Source organism: Mastigoproctus giganteus, chromosome 5 (genome assembly GCF_048544385.1).
Source record: "Mastigoproctus giganteus isolate SK-2022 chromosome 5, ASM4854438v1, whole genome shotgun sequence".
Lineage (NCBI taxonomy): Eukaryota > Metazoa > Arthropoda > Arachnida > Uropygi > Thelyphonidae > Mastigoproctus > Mastigoproctus giganteus.
The window spans coordinates 9,547,458-9,574,778 of NC_143579.1; the positions used below are offsets into that span (position 1 = coordinate 9,547,458).

The 27,321-nt window shown below is 37.4% G+C and overlaps 1 protein-coding gene across 5 annotated transcripts in view; it reads right to left on the bottom strand.

The window, feature by feature from the left end:
• Window positions 1-27,321, bottom strand: part of ksr (kinase suppressor of ras) — a 341,876-nt gene that overhangs the window by 145,836 nt on the left and 168,719 nt on the right. For all 5 annotated transcript variants that reach the window (XM_090373903.1, XM_090373901.1, XM_090373904.1 and 2 more), the window contains exons 8-10: window positions 9,638-9,735; window positions 6,991-7,236; window positions 1,605-1,729 (exon numbers count right to left, since the gene is read on the bottom strand). In XM_090373903.1, the coding sequence (XP_090230029.1) occupies window positions 1,605-1,729; window positions 6,991-7,236; window positions 9,638-9,735 (469 nt within the window). The remainder of the gene's footprint in view (window positions 1-1,604; window positions 1,730-6,990; window positions 7,237-9,637; window positions 9,736-27,321) is intronic.

The window sequence follows — 27,321 nt, forward strand, 5'->3', positions numbered from 1 at the left end:
AGGGACGTGCGTTTGCACACGCACCTGATCACATCGCCTTTTGGTGTCGCTATGTTGACGATGTGTTCGTGGTCATCCCTAGAGACTCAGGTCAGCGACTTCTATCATACCTCAACTCACTATCGCCCTTCATAAAATTCACGATTGAGCTGGAGTCGAACAACTCTTTACCATACTTAGACACACTTGTCCGACGTGAAGGCACATACCTGAGGACTACAGTTTATCGTAAGCCCATGTGTGCTGGCCAGTTTACCAACTTCCGGTCAGCACACGCGCGAGGCCACCTCCTCTCCACGGCCCGAACCTTGCTTACTCGCGCCTGGACACACTCCAGCTCCACTGATGAAAGACGCAAAGAGGTTACTAGGGTCAAAGTAGACCTTACGAGGTGTGGCTACCCCATTGACGTCCTCGACAGGTGTGATCTACAGACACGTGACATCGTGACGACCAGCTACAACACCAACAGTGACGAGCCATCCACAAGGGCATTCATCCCATACTACCCCAACCTGTCACAACAGATCGGCAGAATCCTGAGAACGCACGGAATAAAGTGCATCCAGCTCCCAGGCAGGAAACTGCGTTCTTTCATTTCCAACGTGAAAACACCTGTCCCCACCCTTCTGCAGAGCGGTTTAGTCTACCGCATCTCTTGCCGTGACTGCACTAGCTGCTACTTCGGAGAGACTGGACGTCGACTCGAGAAACGTCTCTCGGAGCACAAAAGAGCGATCCGTTTAGCGGATATAGAACACTCAGCTATCGCCGAACATGTCTGGACAACCCACCACGACATCGACCCACACCGCGATGTCGTGGTGGTAGACAGATCCCACCATTACCTAAAGCGTACCTGGTTGGAATCATTAAATATAAAATCTTCGGATAAATCCTTAAACAGGAACAGTGGTTACCAAGTCAACCCGATCACAGAGTCAGTAGTTCTGTCATTGGACAAGCGCTGGCCACGTCATCATGCGTCACAGCCACAGACGTCAACAAACAATTAAACCTCACGTCTCACGCACCTGGCAGTGCACATCTTCATTCCAACTGCCATTCATGTATTTTAATTCTGACGAAGGCTACCATATAGCCGAAAGCTCATATATTTCTGCTTTATCTGTACGCTCTGTGTTTAAGCTACAATAAATTCCTCATAATATATTTCACTAACAAAGCATCATGCCAATTTTGCTACCATTTGTTGTCACACAATTTTCAATTAATGCAGGTTTCATTACAGATTTCTTCACATTACACTGGAGAAACCTGTAGTGCGTTATGTAAATAGATAAATTAATTGAGTAATATAAAAAATTAAAAGGAAAACTGATGAATAAATAAATGAATTTTTTTTTGTTTTTAGGAAGGATTTAAATTTTTTAAATAAATACACTGAAATTTAATTTCATTTTCAAACAATTTAACAATATATAGATCAGTTTAAAGTTTTGTTTAAGGTTTTTTAGAATTTTAGAGATCAATTCCTGATCTCCACAAAATTAATAATATAGCCACCATCAGGTCAACAGGAAAAATGTTGTTCCATTAAAAGATTTTTTAAATCAATAGCTATACAAACAAAACATACTTACACTTCCAGAACCAGATGTTCCTGAAACAGTTTTATCACTATCGTTTGACTTTTGTGTTTCTACCATTTCACTATTCACTAATGGTTTGGTTTCCAATGTCACATCTTTGTTGCAGTCTGTCACATCTTAATAACAACAAAAGAGATACCAATCTGATTAAGACAGTTCATTTTACACACACACACACACACACACACACACACACACACACACACACACACACACACACACACACTCACACTCACACACACACACACACACAAAAAAGCCTCCTGTTTATTAGAAATGTTTCCATCCTGCACTGTAATATTTGCTAGTTCCCTAGTGATTGTAGTTGCATAAACAATCACTAAGGAACTGGCAAAAATAAATCCCTAAAAACTGGAATAAGTCAATTTTGTATATTTAGGTAGTCTTTAATGAAGACAGAAATTGACACAATTGGAAATAATGAACAGAATATAAAGCAGAAAGGGTAGAAAGTCAGGTGAACAAATTCATCAGTACAGAAAGCAAGCAAAAAAGGAAGCGAACAAAAAAAGTAGAATCTCTGTAAGTGAGACAACCTTGCAGTAGTGCTACTGCATGTTGTTCACCATACCTCCTTAAATTTAAATATAAAAATAGCTATTAAAATTAATTTATTGTGAAGTTCAGTATGTATCTGACTTAATGTATCTGACAAAATGACTTAAACTTTGATCTATATCATTATTTTTAAATTGTAAAAAGTGTATCCATAAAAAAAATTCAACTTGGTGTACAAAATGCAGTGAATGCACACCTGTGTGTACTTTTCTTGCACAACTGTGGTTTCTCCTTTGATTTTTCTCACTACTTGGGAGGTTTTAGATAAAAATTTTATTTTGGATACCGAGCTACTTTTAAAGGTATTATATTATTTGTTTTACCAATTATAGCGTGAGAATAAATTTTTAACAATTTTAAACAATTTACTGCTTCCCTCCCACAAAAAATATTGAAAGTTGTATATGATGCGACATATGAAGCATGCCTCAATGTGACTTTTCCCTCCCCATACCCACACATACACTGCAGAGTTAAGAAAAACAAATGAGGAAATAAGAAAAAAAACTTGAGGTAATTATCATCCAATTGAAGGTACATGAAGCAAATTTAGTGGGTAAACAAAAATTTGGAGGATGATGTATTAAAAAATACTAAAAAAAATACAGCTATAATCAAATAACTGCTTTATATCTACCATTTTTTTAAATTTCTTCTACCATTTTATATAAACTATATTAAAAAAAATATTTTTTTTCTGTACTTTGTGACCACATACCTACTCAAGCCAGGCACTATATAATTATAATATGGCCAACTTGAACAATTTCTTCTGCCAGTTGTAAAAATCATCACTCAAAACTTGCAATGTTGCCCCAAAATTAGTGTTTGCAGATATAAATGAGAGGGTGAGTGGCATGCACCACTTCCCCCTAGCAAGGCAACTTTGCATCTTGGAAACTTTGTATTTTTGGCTGGAATGTAATACAGTCAGTTCTGTTATAACGTGGAACATGTGTTCCTAAAAATCTCTGAATTATGGTATTTCATGCATTAAAAAAAATTAAAGGGAATCACCAAGAAAGACGTTATCCAGCTCAAGACCCTGGGCATGTTAAGCCCATACTCACCACATGTGAGCTCATGGGGTCAAAATGTTGTCTGGTAAGTAAAACACTAAAAAAAAAGATAGAAACCCAATACAGCACTTTATCTTGACAAGATATGAAGTCTGCCTGTTTGAAGTGGATGTGGCGAAGGGCTGTAGCTACTGGTGAGTTTTAGTGAAGAGGTAGAAGGAGGGTTAGCATTAGCAAAGGCATATGATGCAAGAAAGCAAGCTTATATAGTATCAGCCAAAAAGAAAAAAAAAAAAACACACACCCTTCTCATTTCATCCATCCACTCGCTCCAAATATTTGTCTAGTTCTGCCTTGAATCTATTTAAGCTATCAACTTCTACAATGACAGATGGAAGTTTGTTCCAGCAATCAACCACCTATTGGCTAAAGGCAAACTTCCGCACATCTATCCTGCAACTGTCCTTTCTCAATTTGAATTTATGCCCTCTCAGGCAATTATTCTGAGCGAAAGGACGAATCCCATCAGCACTGAGCATGCTCAAACCATTCAAGGCTTTATACACCTCGATCAGATCACCTTGCAGGTGCCAAGTCTCCAGAGAGTAATTTGCAATTAAAATCTGAAATGGCTTTAATGGATGTGTCTGTCCTAATTTCAATTCTGGATCTGGATGTACGTAACATTTTTGACATACCTATGGTTCCTTTAGGATGAGAGCCACTGGTTTGGATCCATTTGTTGACTCTGCTGATAGCAGTTAATTAAAGTTGTTTTCATACTGTTCAACTGTCAACACTGAGTGCAGCATCAATTATATTCAGGAACTGGTCTACTATGGCAGTGTTTAACTTTTTGATGTGAAAACATCTATGGCGGCACTAGAGTAAAATCGATTGGTAACGATTTTACCCTAGTGATTACTATTGTAGATTGTGGACACAGAGCGAAATGGAGACAGAACAAATAATGATAAGTTTAATATTAATTGGAAAACACACATATTTAATTAGATACATACAAAAGCTTTCAGTTAGTTTGTTATTTGTTAACCTTCATCAGTCAAACTGACAGTTAAGAGTGTGGAACATGAAGGCGTGTACTGCCAGTCATATATATGAACTGCGTGATGTGATGGTTAATTGTTGGATGTTGAAGCCTGTGGCTGTGACACATGTGAACGTTGCCAACGTTTGTCATTCATCAAAATGGTTGCTTCAATGATAGGGTGGACACGACATCCACTGTTCCTGTTGACTAAGGTATTAGAGTATGTGATGTTTAACGACTCCAACCAGGCATGTCCCCATCCTAGTAGTGGCAGGACCTATCTACAATCACGACATCGCAGTGTGGGTCAATGCCGTGGTAGGTTGACCAGAAGTGTTTGGCAATGGCCGAGTGTTCTATGTCTGCTAAGCAGATGGCTCTTTTGTGTTCCAAAAGACGTTCTCCGAGCCATCTCCCAGTTTCCCCAATGTAGCAGCTAGTGCAGTCACGGCAAGAGATGCGGTAGACTAGACACCACTTTGTAGTAAGGTGGGAACCGGTGTTTTCAATTTAGAGATGAGGGATCATAACTTTCTGCCTGGGAGTTGTATGCATTTTATCCCGTGTGATTTTAGGAGCCCTAGAAACCTGTTGTGATAGGTTTGGGTAGTATGGGATAAAGGTGCTCACGGTTGAGTTTGTGAGCACCTTTATCCAAGGTTCAACAGAAACCTTGGATGTTCTTGTTGGTCACTACATGGTCATGTGTCTGTAGGTCACACCTGTCAAGGGTACTGGTGAGATAGCCACACCTCGCAAGATCCGTCTTGACTTTAGCAATCTCCGTGAGCCTCTCATCTACAGAACTAGAGTGGGTCCAGGCACAGGTTAACAAGGTTCGTGCAGTGGCAAGAAGATGGCTGCATGCGTGTGCTGACTGGAAGTTGGTAAACTGACCAGCACACGTTGGTTTACGATAGACGACTGTCTTCAAGAGCGTGCCTTCGCATCGGACAAGGATGTCTAAGTATGGTATGGTCCGATTCTAGCTCGACTGTGAATTTTATGAAAGGCAACAGACAACTGAGGTGGTCTAAGAGTTGGTCACCCGAATTTCTGGTGATAACCACAAACACATCATCCACGTAGTGACACCAAAAGGTAATGGGATCTGGTACATTCGTAAATGCATGACCTCTAATTCTTCCATCATTGAACTAACTGGGGAACCCATGGCTGTGCCGTGCACCTGTTGGTAAATGGAGTTGTTAAACATAATTGCACCACCTGTTAAGCACAGTGTGAGGGCAGTGGAGATCATCTGGTGTTAATTCGGTCCTGCTGCCAAGGGTTTGGTCGTTATCCAAGAGTTCCTTTGCACATGTGATGGCAAGTTCCACTGGGATGGAGGTGAAAAGTGACACTATATCAAATGATGCCATGATTTGATTTTCTCTGTGAATCATCATACTGTACAACTAGGTTTGGTTTTATAAAGGAAACAAGCTTCCTTGATGTGAATTATTACTGTTTACACACAGCTAACATTTGTATTATTACTGTTTACATACGATATCATCCTAAGCAGTTCACTTCCCCTAGGTAAACTGCCTGGAATGGTATATGAGGGTTAACTAGTATTGCCACCCCCACATTGTATTACAACTTTGATTCTTTCTTTTCTATACATTATATAATTCAGGACAGAAGGGTTATTCTTGAAGAATAGATGCATACTAGTGCATAGTATGTAAGATCACAGGTATCTTCCACAGTTACTATGGAAGAATGTAAAATTCTTCCAGTGGATGAAGGTGTTCCTTATTTGTTTTTATTTGTCCTTTCAGACTATTAGTAGTTTGAGGCATCTGATTTTTTTCTGCTTTGATTTTTTGTAAAGAAAAGTTCCTCATGTTGATTTCTTCTCTAATGAGAATCTCCAAGGCTGATTTTAATACTTTGTTCTGGTCTTCTATTCCAATTTGGTCCTGCAAGTTGGGATCTTTTATGTTAAAATTTAACTCTGCTCTTTCAAGTCAAGTATTCTGCTCTTTCAAGTATTATTAATAAAGGGAATTTTGGCACAGAGGCAGCATGGCCACATTATGCCCATTGTTGTTTCCCCTTTTTATATATATCAGTATAATTAATCAAATTACATTTAGCAGTTCAAAGTATTTACTAGGTACTTCTAAAATAGACTTCGCTTCTTTTTTAACTCTACCTTTATTATTTTTGATTACTTTAGTTATGGTTTTGATCTGGGATTCTTAATTATATGTCAAAACATTGTGTCACTTTCCAGATACCTGTTTTTCAAGTTATTTCCAAATTCTTGCCAAGATTTTTCTCTACCCTCTGACATGCATACCTTAGCTCTTGTTTAGTTCACCAAAATATTTTTTCTAACTGCCCTAACTTCTTTAATCCACATTGGCATTCTGAATTTTCTGCAAAAAGTATAGGAGAGACTGCAATCAAAATATAACTCTATTTTCTATTCAAAATAATTTAAAACTCTTCTGTTATTTGCTTCCATTATGGCTATAAATACAGAAAATGCACCGAAAAATAAAATAAAAAAAAATAAAATAGACAAATGGTTATTATGCATGAAATAACTTATTTGAATATATTTGAAATAACTTATATCTAACCTATTTCAATTATTTCTGTATGTTTTGTTGGTATTAAAATAAGATAAACCAACCTGGATGGGAAAAAATGAAATAAAGGATAAGCGTTTTCCTGAATAACATGTTTATTGTAAAGCTATTTCCATTCTTACCCGGAAACTGAAATTGCTGAAATCTTAAAACTGGAGGGGGTGTTTGCTGAGTAATAATAAGAGCTGGAGATGAGGGTGTAGAAGAATTGCATGATGATGTGTTGGATGATGAGTCTGGAGCAGGGAATGGAGGGATAGTGATCACAGGCTGTTGCCGAGACCATTTTCTCTCTCGGCCACTTTCACTTTTCACAACATTAGGGCTTGTGACATTAGGAGTATGAGAAAGAACTGGAGAATGGCTTCCTAGGTAAATAAAAAAAAAACAGGAACCATTTTTTAAAATGAATAAAATAAGATTACCTACATAACAAACTTAAAACAAGACATTTATATGTACAAATAAATGAATTTTGTTTATTGTTATTATTTCAGATGACAGGTAAGGAATTTATTAACTATAATTTCAGGGTCTATTCAATAAGCAGCATTGTTGGTCATGCATATACAGAAGAACTAAGAAGCCAACAAGACTTCCTAGCTTTTTAGTAAAAAAAAAAAAAAAAAAAAATAAAATAAAAATGTGTGTGTGTGTGTGTGCGTGCGCGCGTGTGTGTGATAAGAGGCATATTTGTTATTTCTGCTCTCTTCATCTCTATCAAAAGATGTTTACTTATGCTTTTTTTTTTTTTTTTTTTTTGCAAAACAGCACCTTTGTTCATACTGTGCCTAACTTGGTATTACGAGTATCACTGTTAGGATTGTCTCTTATGATTTAAAATAAGGTCAGAGAGTCTGGCTTATATGTACATGGAGAATAAAGATTGTTCACTATGAACATAGTGGATATTTATAACTGAATGTCTTACCATAAGCTGAGAACAGCATTGGAGATATTCTGGAGGATCATTATTTTGTTGGTAAAGTACAAGTGCATGTGATATGAAAATGAGATAAGATCATATTGATTTTGATTTACAAAATCTCAGTTGTCAGATTTTGATTTGTAAATCAAAAGGTGAAACAGAAGTATTTCTGTGAATGTTGTTGTTTTTGGAAGCTTCATGGTGCAATGGCAGCTAAAGACCATAATGCACCAATCTGAAGTTTGGAACAACACTTTTAACTGATAATGGATGCACATATTTTAGAAGTTAAATATTGTATAAAGTTAAATGCTGGTTATATGAAGCAATTAGGACCAAGAATCTTTTAGACAGTCAATTTTTTTCAAAAACTTGGGGGGGGGGATTAATAACAGAAAATTACTATAATTTGTAGATGAAAGATACAAATAATACTCTTCTTTAACTCAGTTTTCTACCTGTATGAATGTCCTTTCACACTCAGTTGAATGAGGAATTGTTAAAATGCCAAACATGACCTGAGATAATCTGCTATATTTCAAGCTTCCCTGTGCACTTGTTAGTTTTATAACAAAGCACTAATGCAAAGTTTCTTTCTTCTTTCATAATAGTGTCTGGTAGCTTCTCACACTGAAATTTAGAGAACTGATGATGCAAAGCACCTACTGCGTCAACTAATTCCTAAAAATTATTATATCCATGGCTCAATGACATTGACAGTTGCTTAATGATAAAACATACCCATTACGCATTTGCAAGTAACATATAGCTAGTAACAAAGGTTGAGCTAGAGTACCAGTTTTTCTTGCAGAGACTAAATATATATTTATGTACTTATTGCCAAAAAATTAAAGCTTAGAGTTCAAAATCTATTACTATTGGGGGGGGGGGAGAAGGAAGGCATTTCTTCTTTTCAACCAGGCAATTAGAAGTACCGGTGATACCCAATTCTTCTTTTAATTTATTCAAACCACTCACTTCCACAAAAACAGATGGAAGTTTGTTCTAGCAATTAACCACCCACTGGCTGATGGAAAACCCCTACACATCTATCCTGCAATCATCCTTCCTCAATTTTAATTTATGCTCCCACCTTGTGTGTGTATAATCCATTCAAAGCCTTAAACGTCCCAATCATATTTCCTTGCAGGTGCCTAAGGATGCAGGCACTGCAATTTGCAGAACTGAAGCCTTCTTTGGTAAGACTACCCTTTTTGTTCCATTCACTAATCTCATTGGTCCTTCTCTGCATCTGTTCTAGCAGATGCAGAGAAGGACCAATCTTTCCAAAAATGAGGCCTCCAGAACCTGAATGCAGTCTCAAGATGAAGCCTAAACTACAAGGGGATAATCAGCTCCTTATCCCTGCTAGCAAAGTTCCTGCATATCAATGACAAAACCCCGTGAGCTGTGCTGTCAACCTGTCAATTGGATTCAGAGAACTTCATATCTGACTTCACAGTTGCTCTCCACGTCTTTTTCATTTTCCACTAACCTGAGTGTTAGTGGAAATGAAAAAGATCTTGATCCCAGATTAAGATACCACACAGTTGCTTTGTTAATCTGGGATTACTGTTACCCATATGCAACACCTTGCATTTGTCAATGTTAATGTACTAATCTCACTGCATACGAGAAAGTGAAAACTCTGCTGTTTTTTTTTTTTTTCTCCAATCGACCTTATATTTCTAAATATCTTTTTAAAAATATAACTGAAGCAGGATAAAAGAAAAACATAGAGGAATGTAGTGTTGTGCATCCCTCTCCATAGAATTATATATAATATAACTTATATATATAACTTAAAAAAATCACTGATAAACATTATTTTTGATACTTACCTTCATTTTTTATTGTTCTTGCAAATACATCAACAAGCTCATTGGGTAAACCACAAGATGGGGGAACCTTGTCAACACAAACACGATGACACCGGTATCTAAAACAGTAATACAACTCAAGTTTTTTGAAAAGTGCAACTCTATCAAATGGAAAATCATAATTGGTACATTTTCATGATATCTTAAAATTATCGTAACATACATTAATATCAACTTATTGATACAAAATATATCATTAAGTTAAAAATATTAAATTATGATTTTCTCTTATTTGTTTCAGATAAGATATTGCTGAAATGGTGAAATTACAAGGTATTTACCTTGTAAGTGGACCTATTAGAATTATTACTATTAAATAGTGCAAAAATTTTGGCATGGCATCCTTTTGAATTTGAAGCAATCCCTTTGTCCAGCAATTCTGACAACCCCATATTTCATAATTTCTTGCATATGTTTTTAAACTCTAAATCTCTCCTCAGTTTTTGTTAATCCCCAAATTTTCAATAAATGTCCTCCATCTGAATTTTAAATCCCTCTAACAAAAGATATATATATATATATATATATATATATAAAAAAAAAGTTGTTCTTGGCTTGAAGTCACTGCCATCAGCAAGTGTGTTTTTTCATTTGATTTGTCAAGATGTAGCAACCAATTCCCAATGTGCCATTTTCCTAGATATTTGAGCCTGACAGCATCCTAAATGCTAGAATACCCTTTTATAAAGAGATGATTAATATTTCGACCAGGTGGAACTAGTTGTTCTTTCAAATCCATCATCCTATAAAGCAAAAAATCATAAAGGGTATCCAGCATGCTCTTACTTTTAGAGATGTACAAAATAATACCAAACAAACTAGATCAGCAGGAGTGCCACAGAACTGTTTATAAAGGCATATACTATTGACATCTAGCAGCAAAATTCATCAAAAGCATCACTCAAGGTTAACATTGAAATTGGATTCAAGAAACTTTTGGGTAACATCTTGTAGATTACACAAACCAGGAAATGCTGAATTTATTCTGCATCTGATTAATTTGAGATGAAGGGATACATATCTAGAACTTCATTATCAAAATTCAGATAATGCAATTCCACTTAGCCAGTGAGACAAATCAAACTTATTGAAGAGATTCCAAGAAACCAAATGTACGAATGAAAATATCCAAAACAAACAAATGCAGTCTAGTACTAGCTAAGAATACCGCCATAAAAGGACTGCAGGGAATCCTAAAGATTTTTGAAAATTTCAGTACTGTAATTTGCAATTTGAATAGATATATTATTTCATCTTTATAGGTTAATGAAAGATACATGAAATTTTTAACTGGAAAGATTTAAAACTACAATCAACAATAGCTGAATAGCATAATTTGCAACGATAAAATTGTTTAATTTCATTTACACAAGATAGCAGTAGTAATGGAGGCATGTGATGCAAGAAAGCAAGCATATGAGCTTATGTAGCATCAGCCAAAATAAAAAAAAAAAAACAATTTCATACATCCATTCCCTCTAAAAGTCTGCCCAGTCCCTCCTTGAATTTATTTAAATTATCAACTTCCACAACAACAGATGGAAGTTTGTTTAGCAATTAATCACCCGCTGGCTAAAGGCAAATTTCCACACATCTATTCTACACCTGTCTTTCCTCAATTTGAATGTATGCCCCTCAGGTTCATAATCTGAGCAAATGGAAGAATGCTGTCAGAATTTAGCATGCTCAACCCATTCAAGGCCTTGTTCACGTCAATTAGATCATTTCACACATGCCTAGTCTCCAGCCGCTGCAATCCACAGAACTTAAGCCTTTCTTGGTAAGAGAACCCTCTCCTCACCAATCTTGATGAACTGATAAAACTGATAAGTGTTGGTTAACAGATCACAGGTAGCATCTGGAGTTCTGAAAGAACAGTAGTATTCAACTCCTGCAAATCTGATATTAATTGGGGCAAAAAAAAAAAACCACCCACAAAGTCACTTAAATCACCGTCTAATTAGGTGTATAATACTGGAATGAACTAAATTTTACATAGTAAGACTGTTTATTTATGAAATAAAACAAATTAAATTAATAAATACACAGTTTTACTAAATAAAGTTCTTTTTTTAAAATTTTGCAAGCCTATGACTGTCCATTTTTAATATAGTAAAAACAGCAAGAGATGAGCACTGGATGAGAGCAATGGTCTTGAGTTTTTATCAATAGCTATTACATTCCAAATTGATTACCACCAAATTGATTATGTCCAATGAAAGTGAGTGTCCTCTCACCCTCCACTAACATTTCAGGTATTGCATGGTTAGTTTATCACACTTTAGTTTGTGTAAATTTCCTAGTAATGCTGGCAAATAAAGTTAATTAACAGTCTCAAAGGAAAAATTCTAATGATGTCAAGTTTGTGTATCATACATGGAAGTGGATCAATCCCATTTCATCCACTGATCTAGTAGGTTTATATCTAAAAATTTGTGGTATATATCAGTAGTATTGGTGATATACCACAAAGTATTAGTATTGGCAAATGATGAGAGAATGCAAGCTTATAAAAAAAAAAAACTATCCACCTTATTTGTCCATTCATTCTAATAATTTGTCTAATTCTCCCTCAAATTTATTCAAACTATCCACATACACAGCACCAGGTGGAAGTTTGTTCCAACAATCAATTACTCTCTGGCTGAATGCAAATTTCCACACATCTATCCTGTAGCCATTCCTTTTCAATTTATGTCCCCCTCCCCACGAGTGCTGCCTATGAAAGAGGAGTGATGCCACTTGCATTAGGTTTACTCGATCCATTTAAAGCCTTAAACACCCCAATCATTCCTCATTATAGGCGTCCAGTTTTCAAGTTTTGCAATTTGCAGAACAAGTACTTTTGTTGCAAGAGAACACTTTTATGTACTGAACTAATGTGGTTGCTGTTCTATATAACCATTCCAAGAGATCCACATCCTTCTTAAAATGAGGCTTCCAAACCTATATGCAGTTAACAAGATGCAGTCTAACTTCCTCCACCAAATCCAGGCATCTGTCCAAAACTTCCTTTGGAACAAAACCAACTGGATGTCCTAGTCCAAATTCAGCCAGCTTCTTACTCATGAGGTCAGGGGCTGGTTTCTCTTGAAGACAAAATCACAGCCTTCAGGATCACCTTTCTTCTAAAGACATTACAAATGAAAAACTCATATTCTGCCACCACCGTTAAACTACTAGCAACAGCCACAAGAGGGCTCTCTCTGTCAACAATATTGAAAATGGATATGGCACCACTCAAATTAACGCCGTTTTATAAAGGCGCACTACACCAATGGAAAAAGCTAAACCTTCACCATACTCTTGAGAGAACATCCCTTCCCGGAATGCTTTCAGAACCGCTCTTCTACAATCAAAGAATAATAGACCCTGCAAATGATGATATTCTCTTCTTTCCTACATGGAACTGGGCAGGAATAAGAACCATAGGTGACCTCCTAACACCAAGCCTTGAATGGAAAGGATCAGAAGACTTGACCATTAAAACCATAAATGCAAAGCAGGCAACACAGACACCTAAAATCAGCGATCACACAAGCTCTTCCAGACATCACTACAGCTAAAGGGATTGGAAATGTGACCGGATCCTCACCTACACCAACCTTCGTCATCACATCATCAGAAGACACGGCACCTGTCTCCTGCACCCTCCAAAAAAGTCTATCAACTAATCATGTCTCGCCAAACAGCCACGATTTTCCCGTCATCCACCTGCCAAGCTCTCCCTGTACTCCTCTCCACTCACCACAAGCCACCATCTAACTTTCAGTGGAACCTTCCGTACAGGATGAACCATTTCAAATTGGACGCAGACATCCAGTGGAGACTGTGGCACAACATCCTTCCTACCCCAGTGAAGCTAAAAATCTTTGGGTACGTACCTCAAACTACCACCTCTTCTGCACCACCACTCCAGGTACCCCGGGACACACATACCTGGCATGCCCTATGAACAAGGAACTGGTCAAATACACTTTGGATGCAGCAAAGCTTGCCTGCAACCACGCCCACACTCCGGAGGCCTACTGGTACCTACTTCACTCTGAGCAGACAGTACACACCACCTGCAACTTCTTATTCATTGCTGCCAAGGCCATCATTTACAACTTCTACTTGAAGCACGTGAAGCAGTGACGACTTGCCTCCTGTCGACACATTGGCGCAACGTCTCAAGTGGAGCCTACGGAGGAAGTTGCAGAGCAGCCTTCTACTCAATTCCACTGCAAAAGACCAGAAACTCTCGATCATCTTAACAGCAAATGGAACAGTGGCGGTCACTCTTCACCATCACTGAAGAGTCCATCACCTTCAACATGTGAAATATGAGACTGATCCAATGCCTTTTTTTGCTTATATATAGAATGTAAATAGTTGTTGAAAATGTATCTACTGTTCACAGTTAAATAAAAAAAAAAAAATCTCTCACCATCAAACTCTAAAGGCTTCGCCTTGTAGCTGCAACCATACATCTCTGTCTACTGCTGAATGCTTCACTTCCTAATATCCCCTAAAGTTCATTTTCCTCATTATGCTTTCCAAAATTTTCTTCTTTAGTCATCCCCTTCCTTTCTTTCCCAATATTTTTCCTTCTGAGATATTAACTAAAAATTTGTTATGTCTTAGGGTGTGTCCTAAAAATTTAGATTGTCTTTTTGCAGCTGCCGTGAGTAGCTGCCACTTTTCTTGCATCTCGTTCAAGATAGATTCGTGGATCACTGCTTGGTCCAGCTAATCCTCAACATCCGCCTCCAGACCCACATCTCCAATGCCTCCAGTCTCTTGATATCTTGCTTGCATAATGTCCAGGTTTCACTTCCATACAGCAGCACACTCCAAACAAATGACTTATCAAACTTTTTCATGGTCTCCATGTTGATGTGTCTGCTGGTTAAAATATTTTGCTTGTTACTGAAAGCTTGCCTGGCAAGGGTGATTTTGTTTCTGATCTCTGTAGCACACCGGTTGTCCTATATAATGAAATTCCCCAAATAACAAAACTATTTCACTTGTTCCACTTTGTTGTTCACCATTTTGATGTTTGTTTGTTCATCATTCTTGGTGACAACAAGAATTTTAGTCTTTCCAACATCTTACACAGTTCCTGCTCTGAGTTAGCTAATAATGCTACGTCGTCCGCGAATCTAATGCAGTGAATCTGTTGTCCATTAATCTTGATACCCTTTGCTTCCTGCTTCATTTTTGTTATGGATTCCTCGATGAACATGTTAAAAAGGTACGGGGATAAAGAGCAATCCTGCTTCACGCCTCTCCTGATCCTTGCTTCCTTTATGGTACCATTAATATCTATTTCAGTACGTTGTATCTTGTACAGATGCAGGATATGCCTTCTGTCTCTTCAGTTCAGGCCAAAGTTTTTCATGACTCTGAACAACTTCTTCCAACTTACGTTATCAAAGGCTTTTTGTATATCAACAAAAGCAATGTATGTTCTCCTATTCATTTCCATTCTTCTTTCAAGAATTGTTCTCATTGCTAGAAGCGCCTCCCTTGTCCCACATCCAGTTCTGAAGCCAAACTGATCTTGATCAATGACCCTTTCTATTCTTTTCTTGATCCTGTTCTTCACTACATTCAAGGTGATTTTGGATGCATGGGACAGTAGGGTTATATTCCTGTAATTGGCACAGTATCTATCTATCTATCTAAAAAAAAATCTTCGTTGGATATTCCTATGCGTTGGAAATGCTCTGTTGAGCTCCTGCCCTTTTGCTCCTTTTCACCTTTTGTCTGCGAGAACCACAATCAAGAGTTATATTGTTCGTTTCCTCTTCAGAGGAGCTTTCGAGTTGTAATAATTCTGATTGTGTATAAATATACAGGTTGAAGTTTGAGCCAGGTTAGTTTTTTTAATTTTTTCAACTTTTAGCCATGGAAGGCTGGTTATTCCGGTAACGGCTTATTCCAACCCCCACCCACCCCAGCAATTGCCTCCAGCTATGTCCAGCGGACAAACAACCACAACAACAGAAACTACAGCCACTGCCAGCAGAGACCCTGACACCGGATGCCACACCTGTGGCAACAGGAGCATACCTCAAAGTCCAACAGGTCAGTAACTGTTAATTCCTATGCTAATGCTGTGTCAAACGGATTACACGTGCCACCTGCAAAAACCCCCACTCTTGCGACACACAATAGCATACACATGGTCGAACAGCGCTCCAACAAATGAAGCAACCGCTATTACTTCCTGGGAAAATGGAATAGTAATCTTTGCTACCAAGGAAAACACCCCTTTAGAGCAGCACCTTACAGCGATCACTGAGAAAGTACCACCGAGAAATATTACTCATGTCTCCCGTGTAGCGGGAGCTGTGCAGGTGTATTTCAGCCGCCCCTTGTGGGCACCAACTATCGTGCAAAATGGAATAGACATCAGTTTTCATCACCTGGAAGCAGCACCAATTGCCTTAGCACCAACGAAAGTTACAATATCAAACATACCACCTGAAATTCCTCAGAGGAATTTTATCCAAATATGGATCCATTACCGGAAAAATACGCACACTTTCTGCAGCAACTACAAAACCAGAATTTTCGCATATAAAAAGCTTTTGAAGGCAAGCACTTATGCACTTCACCAACAACGCAGCAAACAGCATCCCTAAATTCATCAATGCTGATTTAAACAGAATCATTTACACGTTTTATACTTCCATTTCCCCACAATGTTTCTTCTGCCACGAAGAGGACCACATTAGGAAGAACTTGAATTTCTGGAGGCAGAAGAAGAGAACAACCGTGATTCTCATTATTCAGATGCTTCAGAGGATGAGGAAAGCAACTTTCCCTTCACTAAAGGCCCTTTAACTGTGGAAAAACTATGTTCTTTTCTAAGGGAAGTCCGTGGCTCTCCACAGAAGCTGGTGACAGCTCTGAAGTTCACCACTAACATACCAGAGATCATCTCACGACTTAAAGATTAATTCTGTGAAACTGAAATGTTGAAACATTTGTATTTCTTTCTAAAAAGTATCTTTATTTTTTTTTTCATTTTTGCTTTTGTACATAGAATGTAAATAGTTGTTGAAAAATGTATCTACTGTTCATGTTTAAATAAAAAAAATTATCTATCTATCAAATAGATATACAGTCAGTCCTCGTATAGCACGATAGTTGTGTTCCTAGAAACCCTAGTGCAATACAAAATTGTGCAATATAAACAACAGGCCCTATGGGAAAAATAGGGTTAGGTGCCGACCATCCAAGTTTGAACACACATTTGTGACCAAAACATTACCAAACACAATAAATAATCGTAATAAAATACTTACGTAATTTATTACGATTATTTTATTACGTAATAGTTGTAATAAAATACTTATGTATTACATTACGACTATTACGTAATAAAATATTGCTAATGCTTTTGCTTCTATCGTAAGCAAACTTGTTTTTTGTTTGATTTTCTATCCAAACAGATGACAGCCGTTCCGTCTCTTCCAATTCTTTGTGTCTTAATCTAATGGATTTTAATTACACTTTGAGTTGTTCCTGCTATGAAAGTTGTTTTTATTTTCTCTGCATTCTTTCTAAGTCTCGGCATTGCCTCATTTAGGTCTGTAGCACGTGCAATATCACATGGTCTTTCATTTCACTCAAAGCGTTCCACAATTTCATATTTTTTCTCTATCGACAGAGGTGGACTGGCCATAAGCCTTACCGGGAAAACCCCGGTGGGCCGAAGGCCGGTGTGATTTTGGCCATAACCATAGTATGAGGCCACTACAGATTTTCCCGGGTAAGAATTTTTGACCCAGTCCGTCTCTGTTTATCGATATTGAATCTGCAGTGTCTTCACCAGGACGCTTCCTTTTCACACCTTTTAAGTATTTTACTCATTTTTAGAGAATAAAGCACAACTACAAAATGAGGAGGCACGCTTGATACACATAAACAAAGCTGCGCGCGTGTAGCAACTGAATAAACAACACCGTAAAGGCAGAGATACACTAACACTTCACATTTTACTAAAGCACATTTCTGGGGGTTACTACCATAAAACAATAAAAACAATTTCCAGTTGCGTTTCTACTAGTGGAATCTGTTATCAACTGGTAGTAAACTCCATCTAATTGCATTTGCGAATATACCGATAGCTGGAATTGTGTTGGCTTTTACGTTATTATGGTGAAATGTGTTTCCCCTTCACTGATATAAAGTAATAATCCGTTGGGGTGATTCTGCGCTCGACTACCATTTCTTGTAAACACAAAGGCGAATCGTGCATGAGCAAATTCGGTTCGTGTTATATAAGATATCGTTCCCCTATTTATAAATCGTGTATGATCGAATTCGTGTAATGTAAACACGTGTTATACGAGGACTGACTGCACGTCAAATACGCTTTGGATGCAGCAAAGCTTGCCTGCACCACGCCCACCTCCGGAGGACTACTGGTACCTACTTCACTCTGAGCAGACAGCACACACCACCTGCAACTTCCTATTCATTGCGGCCAAGGCCGTCATCTACAACTTCTACTTGAAGCACACAAGAAGCAGTGACGACGTGCCTCCTGTCGACAGATCGGTGCAACATCTCAAGTGGAGCCTACGGAGGAAGTTACAGAGCAGACTTCCACTCGAATACCCCAGCAAAAGACAGAAACTGTGGATCATCTTAACAGCGAATGGAACAGTAGCAGTCACCTCTTCACCATCACTGAACAGTCCATCACCTTTAACGTGCGACACTTAATATGATAATGATCCAACGCCAAGAAACAGTTTTTTCTTAATTCCTGTAACTGAAATGTTGAAACGTTCGTATCTCATTCCAAAAAGTTTTCTTCACCTTTTCCTTTTTACATAGAATGTAAATAGTTGTTGTTGAAAATGTATCTACTGTTCACGTTTTTAATAAAATAAAAAAAAAATATCTATCTATCTATCACTGGATCCTCGCTTACACCAACCTTCGTCATCACATCACCAGAAGACACGGTACCTCTGTCTCCTGCACCCTCCAAAAAAGTCTATCAGCTAATCATGTCTCGCCATGCAACCACGATTTTCCAGTCATCCACCTGCCAAGCTGTCCCTGCACCCCTCTCCACTCACCACAAGCCACCATCAAACTTTCAGTGGAACCTTCCGTACAGGACGAAATGTTCCAAATCGGACGCAGACATCCAGTGGAGACTGTGGCACAACATCCTTCCCACCCCAGTCAAGCTACAAATCTTCGGGTTACGCTCCTCAAACTACTGCCTCTTCTGCGCCACCCCAGGTACCCTGGAACACATATACCTGGCATGCCCTGTGAACAAGGAACTCGTCAAATATGCTTTGGATGCAGCAAAGCTTGCCTGCAACCACGCCCACACTCCGGAGGACTACTGGTACCTACTTCACTCTGAGCAGACAGCACACACCACCTGCAACTTCCTATTCATTGCGGCCAAGGCCGTCATTTACAGCTTCTACTTGAAGCACACAAGAAGCAGTGACGACGTGCCACCTGTTGACACATCGCCGCAACATCTGAAGTGGAGCCTACGGAGGAAGTTGCAGAGCAGACTTCTACTCGAATTCCACTGCAAAAGACCAGAAACTGTGGATCATCTTAACAGCGAATGGAACAGTGGCGGGCACCTCTTCACCATCACTGAACAGTCCATCACCTTCAACGTGTGACACTTAACAGGAGAACGACCCAACCCCAAGAAACTGTTTTTTTTTCTTATTTCCTGAAATTAAAATATTGAAACCTTTGTATTTCTTTCTAAAAAGTTTTTCTTTATCTTTCTTTTTTGCTTTGTACATAGAATGTAAATACAGTAGTTGTTGTTGAAAATGTATCTACTGTTCACGTTTTAATAAAAAAAAAAAAAAAAAAAAAAAAAAAAAAAATATCTATCTATCTATCTAAATGTCCCTGGATTGCACTCTTAATCAATGGCTCTAAGGCTTTTCCTACGACTGAAATCAAACTAACCTGTCTGTAATTCAATACACTCTCTCATGCTCTTCATCAAAACTACAGGGTATATACCATCAACTACGAGAACCTTACTTTACTTGCCTTTATGCTTAAAAACTGTTCTAATAAACGATCATCTGTAATTATGATATCACTAATTTCATATGGCTCAGCCTCACTAGCATAGCCTCTTCTCCACATGAAAGGTCTTTCGTCAGTAAATACCGATGCAACATACCTATTCATTTCATCTGCAACATCAGATGAGTTATCTAAGACTTTCCCCACACTCAGTGCACAAGGGTTCATTACTCTTCATTGTTCTGTAACTGTCCCATGCTATCTTTTTCTGCTCTGTTTGACCAGCCAGCTCCCCCCGTCATCCATTTTGGCATCCTACTCCTGAAATATTTTCTTAAAGGTATGTATGCATTCATGGCTTCTCTGATTTTTGCTTTAAAACTATTCCATAATTCAAATGTATTTCCCATCCTGAAATCCACCCAATCCACAGATGGTATACAGCACCTTCAACTGTCAAAGTCTCCTCTTCTGAAGTTAAAACCCATACCTTTACCTTTAACTACTGCAACATCTTTCTTCATCTTCCAACTGAAAACTGCATAATCACTTCCTGTACTTTAAGCCCTGTGATGTCATCTGAATCATTAGTAATGATGAGGTCAAGAATATTCTCACCCCTAGTACTTTCTCTAACATGCCAGTACAAATAATAATCATCTAGTTTATTTAAAAAAAAGTTTCCCCCATAATGAGTTCCCCCCCACTTATTCCAATCAATCTGGGGCAGATTAAAGTCACCCATGATAAGACATTCACGCTTGCTCATCAATTACATATTTTTATGTAAAGACTGTCATATTCTTCACAATCTTCTGGTCTGTAGATTACTCCCACTCATTGTTCCTTTGCTTACAACTAACTCACATCACACATATTCTGTGCTAGCAGACTTAATTTCAGACTCAACAAAAGCTCTTTTTGTGCTCAGGCTACTTTCAATAAACACAACCCCGCCACCCCTTCTATCTTCCCTAAATACATTATAATACTGCAGTGGACCTCATCATCACCAATTTCTGGGTGGCACCATGTTTCTGTTAGCCCTATTATATCAGCATTAGTTGTCCTAACAAAGAGTTCAAATTTGTCATTTTATTGACAACACTCCTCGCATTACTGTAAACACAGTTGAGAGTAAGTAATTTTCTATAGATAAAGAGCTTAGGTTTGCATCCCAAGCTCTTCATCTTTCCCCTCATTTGAAACATTGCTACCCTCAGAACATCTTATCAACATTGGCTGTTGTGACATGAAACAAGAACTCGTGAGGTGAGTGCAAGCATTACTTTAACCTATATATTTCAGTGACCTATGGTAATAGGTCAAAAAAGTACTAAGTACCCAAAAGGAGTAATGCCCATGGCATTACTCTTCTGTGTTCTGCCACTCAACTAGCCTTTCATCCATAACAGTGACTTAAAAAAGTACAATATAAAAGGCTTCTATACCTGACAATATACAGAGGATAAAATCACAAGTTCCAATTTAAATATGTCTAAATATGAAAGAGGTTGCTATATATATATATATATATATATATATATGTCTAAATATGAAAGAGGTTGTTATATGTCTAAATATGTTCAAAAACCTTTAAAGTTAAAAATGGCCAACACATGGTAAGATAAAATTTCACTGAGTGTGAAACACTCAGAGAGATGGATTAAAAAGGCAGCTGATTATGTTCCATATTGAGAAGAGCATGAACAACTTTCTCTCTATAGTTTTTGAGCAGGCTAGATTTCCAGGTGCATACCATTCAGGCAGATTTTATTTTACTCTTCTATAAATCCAATCATTTAAGCTTGTGGCAACTTTAAGCTAGTAGGAGACATTGTTTCAATGGCATTTTATTTTGTTTCCTTGAAATTATTATTATTAGCCATATGCCGCAAGGAAGCCAGAGGCTTATGCTGCCACCCGCCAAAAAAAAAAAAAAATCCCGAGTTACCCTGAGAGAGAGAGAGAGAGAGAGAGAAAGGAATCACCAAGAAAGAGAAGAATGATGATATCCAGCTCAGGACCCTGAGTGTGCCAGGCCCATACCAGATGTGAGCCCCTGGGGTAAACTTATTATTGATGTCAAATTTTAAGTCTACTTAAAGAGAGATGTACCATCTTGGTTGACTTTTTCAAGCTTCATTTCCCATTTGGTTAAGCATTGGCAAGAATCCCATAATTTGATTACAGCTCTAATCTGGTATAACTTATTAATGGCCTGTCCATGCAATGACTTTTGTCATTGAAAAATGAACTATTATGTATTATCAGAAGTGGTTGCCTCTCACAATGTTAAGATTTCTGAGTAGCTTTTGAATATGAAATTCAAAGAGGCAGCTGTCAGCCTGATGGGAGTAGGTCTCCCCACTGTGGCAAAAAAAAAAAAAAAAAAAAAATCTGACTGCAGCATCAGAAAAAGCAAATAATGAATGTTTATTTAAAAACAGAATATAACTTATGCTGAACCCAGTAGACAAATGGATGATGATCATACTTCACAGCTGATATAGTCTATACAGTAGCTACCAAAAGCTAACACCACAGCATGAAGCTTTGCTGTATATATACTGCACTCGGGAGGGGGGGGGCTACTCTGATATAGTAAAGTTCGGCATCAGAACTCAGATTCAGAATTTGAGTCATCCAATCAGACAGGAAGAATTCACAGTATTCATGAGTGATCTCCATAGGGATTCAAGCAGACTGGCAAGATGCACAATGGTATATACGAATAGCTCTTAGATATGAAAATCAAAGAGGCCTGATGGTGTAGAAGTCTCCGATTGTGGCTTAAAAAAATGCAAGTCCACGTGGGGTGATTTGCAGAAATATCAGTTTAGAAGCAAGTTGCAATTTTGATGGAGCAACTTCCTTGCTCCATCAAAGCAACAAAAGTGTTGCTTCAATATATAAACTCTGGACAGGTGATGTTCAGAATGTGCTATTAGCACTGTGGTTTGCCTGATGGTGAATTAGGTCTACCCAGAACAGTGCATTACTTCTAGTAGATGCATATATCTGGATAGTCTCAATCTTGAATGGTCTAAATTAGATTATATACCATAATCTAATTTAGACCATACACAAGTGCAGAATATAAGTGAAGATCACTGCACAATATAAGTGCAAGAATCTGTTCCACAAACTGGTGGAAAAACAGCCCAAAGATTCCAGAATTCTTGTACACTTTGTCTACAGTTTATAAATAAATTTTTTGTAATTAGCATTAGCAAAGACACATGATGCAAGAAAGCAAGCTTATATAGCATCAGCCAAAAAAAAAAAAAAAAACTCCCCTATTTCACCCATCCACTAGCTCCAAATGTTTGTCAAGTTCTGCCTTGAATATATTTAAGCTATCAACTTCTACAACGATAGATGGAAGTTTGTTCCCGCAATCAACTACCCACTGGCTAAGGGCAAACTTCTGCACATCAATCCCACAACCGTCTTTCCTCAATTTGAATTTATGCCCTCTCAGGCGATTATTCTGAGCAAGAGGAAGAATCCCATCCGCATTGAGCATGCTCAAACCATTCAAGGCTTTATACACCTCAATCAGATCACCTCGCAGGTGCCTAGTCTCCAGACACTGTAATTTGCAAAACTTAAGCCTTTCTTTGTAAGCAACCCTTTGTTCCATTCACTAATCTTGTTGCCCTTCTCTGTACTCGTTCCAACAGCTCTACATCCTTCTTAAAATGAGGCCTCCAGACCTGTATACAGTACTCAAGGTGTGGCCTGACCATTGTCTTATACAAGGGGTTAATCACCTCCTTATCGCTGCTAGAAAAATTCCTGTATATCACTGACAAGACACTATGAGCTACTCTTGCAGACCGTCTATACTGCTCAGAAAACTTCATATCTGCCTGCACGATTTCCCCCAGGGCCTTTTCATTCTCTACCATGGTCAGTGTGGTACCAAAGAGTTGATACGTTACTGTGGGATTACTGCTTCCCATACGTAGTACTTTACATTTGTCAACGTTAAACTTCATTTGCCACCTCTCAGCCCATCTGCTCAACTTTTCTGGATCCTGTTGCAGCAGTGTACTGTCATTAGTGTCATTAACAACCCTACCAACCTTTGAATCGTCTGCAAACTTGGACATTAAGCCTGATACACCATAATCAATATCATTTATAAATACAGAAATCAACAATGGACCCAACACTGAATCCTGAAGGACTCCACTAATAACATTAGTCCACGAAGAGCAGTGTCCATTGATTATCACTCTGTGTGGTAATCAAAAATGGAGAAATATCAACTTTTTACAGAATATAAGTCCCAAGAATTTTTCTTCTGGTATTACTAGAATGATATTTTGTGCAAGCTTTTAAGTTTATGACTTTATTGGTGCATTAGCTATTATGCATCAAGACAAGGTTATGGAATATTAAAAACAAATTATGGTAACCTTTGGAAGAAGTTACTTTGTCAAAAGATTATATAAAGGCAAAAGGTGGTATATGTTAAATGCAGTAGTGTGTGTGTGTGTGTGTGTGTGTGTGTGTGTGTGTGTGTGTGTGTGTGTGTGTGTGTGTGTGTGTGTGTGTGTGTAAATTAGTGAAAGAATTTAAAAACAGCTGACATGTCACTGTTGTATAAAATATGACTGAGTGTATAAGGCTCATTCAGAAATAAAAAGTAGTAGAATGGGTATCATTAAAATCTGTACAGTCAATTAAAATATGTCTGAGATAACACAATGCCACAGGACTCATGCATGGGGTGGGGGGTCATGGCTCTCAGCAAAAAAGGAATGTGAACGATGCATAATATCTTTTAATTACTAACAGATTATTAACTTGGCACAAATCATGGTTAAAAAACTAAAAATTTCAAAGGGTATTACTATGAATGAATAGAAATGTGGAATATTAATGGAGCTTTGAGTCCATTATTACACCTAAAATTTAATTTATTTTTTTTTGTAATACTTGTTGATTATAACTTTCTTGTTTTAATGTTTCTTGACATAGAGCAAGTTGAAACAAACATTATACATATGTACAATCAAGACACAGCACTTGATATATACAGTTTATGTAAGACCAAATGAAAAAAAAGTAGAAATATGAAATTCAACTTTCTTCTCCTTTTCTGTCTTTTGTGAATGTGACAATTAAGTTTGATTGCTTATAATTGGGCTATGATCTTGATTAAAAGCTATAGAAACTTCATCAAAACCATATTTACTAAATATACATATACTAATAAATTTGAAAGTTACCTCAATATTCAAATAGGAGATCTTTTCCAAATTCCGGGATAAAATGAATTAGAATAAATCAAAATTTACATTTAATTTTAAATCTCCGCAAAATGAGATAAATGTATTTTAATCTTATTTACATATATTTAGTAAAGTATCTAAGAGATAGAAATCTCAATTTATCTCCTTTTATAAACTGTACTAATAAATTTGAGAGTTACCTCAATGTCGAAATGAGAGATCTTCTTTTCCAACTTCTGGGATAAAATGAAATAGAATAAATCAAAATTTACATTTAATTTTAAATCTCTGAGTATAAGCAAATTATAAAAATACCTCAATGTGCTCATACTTCCCGTACGTGAACCCTCCAAGCACCAGAAAACAAATTGACATCAACCAGCCCCAGACGCCAAACTGCCATGCACTCAAGAAGACTGAACACATTTTGTCAAAATTAAAATCAAAAATCTTGTACTGCATGAAAAGAAAATTTCTTACCACACGGTACACGAAAACCATTCATTTTTATTTCGGGAAACGAAGGTTCTCACAATACAGCGGAATTTTACCAAGTTACTTATAGCAGAAACGGTTGAAATGAGAATTCGAGAACATTCTATTAATATTCGTTGTCCTTATATAATCTCGGACTCACGGGCCTTTGTGCACATGTGCAATTAACAGAAGTCTCTCACACTAATGTATAAATATAGGGGGAAAAGTTTGAAATGTCAGTTTTACCATCCTTCTTGTAAAAACGTCTTGATGGCGAAAAGTTTGGTCCCGTCGAAGGAGTTTAGATTTAGAAGATATTACATGATTTCATATGGAGTTTTGATTTTAATTTTGACAAAATATGTTCAGTCATCCTGAGTGTCTGGAGCTGGTTGATGTCAACTTGTTTTCCGGTGCTTGAAGGGTTCACATACTGGAAGTATGAGCACATTGAGGTATTTTTATAATTTTCTTATACTCAGAGATTTATAATTAAATGTAAATTTTGATTTATTCTATTTCATTTTATCCCAGAAGTTGGAAAAGAAGATCTCTCATTTCGACATTGAGGTAACTCTCAAATTTATTAGTACAGTTTATAAAAGGAGATAAACTGAGATTTCTATCTCTTAGATACTTTACTAAATATATGTAAATAAGATTAAAATACATTTATCTCATTTTGCAAAAGTGACGATTTTGCTTCGGTGAAGATAGGATATTAGAGGTGGAAAAGGAATTAGAAAATGTGAATTGGAATATCATCGGCTTTGCTGAAACAAGAAGAAGAAATTAATCATGTAAGTTTATCAAGTGGAAATCTGCTGTACACCAATGGAAACAGAGAAAAGAGCAAAGGTGGAGTTGGCTTTCTGGTCCATAAAGATATAAAAAACAGCATTTTGGAATTCAAAAGTACATCACAAGGGTGTCAGGACTACTACTCAGGATTTCTAAGAGGAACACACTAAAGGTTATAACGATATATGCACCAACATCGAGCCAAGATGATGAAGAGGTTGAGGAAATGTACACTGAAATTGAGACTTCTAGATGAACAGGATTATGGAAAAGGCATTTGACTCCATATAGCATAAGGCAATGTTTCGGGCACTGGAAAGACAAGGCATAAATACCCCATACATTATGATTTTTAAGAAAATATATGAGAACGCTACCTACTTTATTAGATTAGACAAAGAGAGTAGCAAATTTAAAATTGAGAAAGGAATTCGACAGGAAGACTCAATATCTCCAAAGTTGTTCACTGCTGCTCTTGAGGAAGCTTTCAGAAGATTGGACTGATTGCAGAAAGGAGTCAATGTGATTGGAGAGTACCTAAACCATTTACGATTTGCAGATGACGTTGTAATCTAAGCCATAATCCCAAAGAATTAGAGGAAAATCTTAATCAGTTATGCAGAGTTTGTAAGGATTTCGGACTAAAGATGAACAGGGCTAAAACAAAAGTAATGATTAACAAGTATGGCACAGAAAAGGATATAATCATTGAAGGAGCCATAATTGAAAAGGGGATATTCATATACTTATCTGGGACAAGTTATTAACTGTAATAATGATAAATGGCTGGAAGTCAAGAGAAGAACAAATTTTGGATGGATAGCATTCAGGAAATATAGTCACATACTGAAGAGCAATATCCCAGTTTGTCTGAAACGTAAAATAATGAACCAATGTATACTCCCCACCAAGACTTATGGAAGTGAAACTTGGACACTCACCAAAAGAATGGAAGGGAAGCTGAAAAACACACATCGAAGAATGGAACGAATTATATTAGGAATCAGACTGTTAGATAAGAAGAGAAACACAGATTATACAGTAAACACAAATAAAGGGCATTCTTATCAAAACTAAAGAACTTAAATGGAC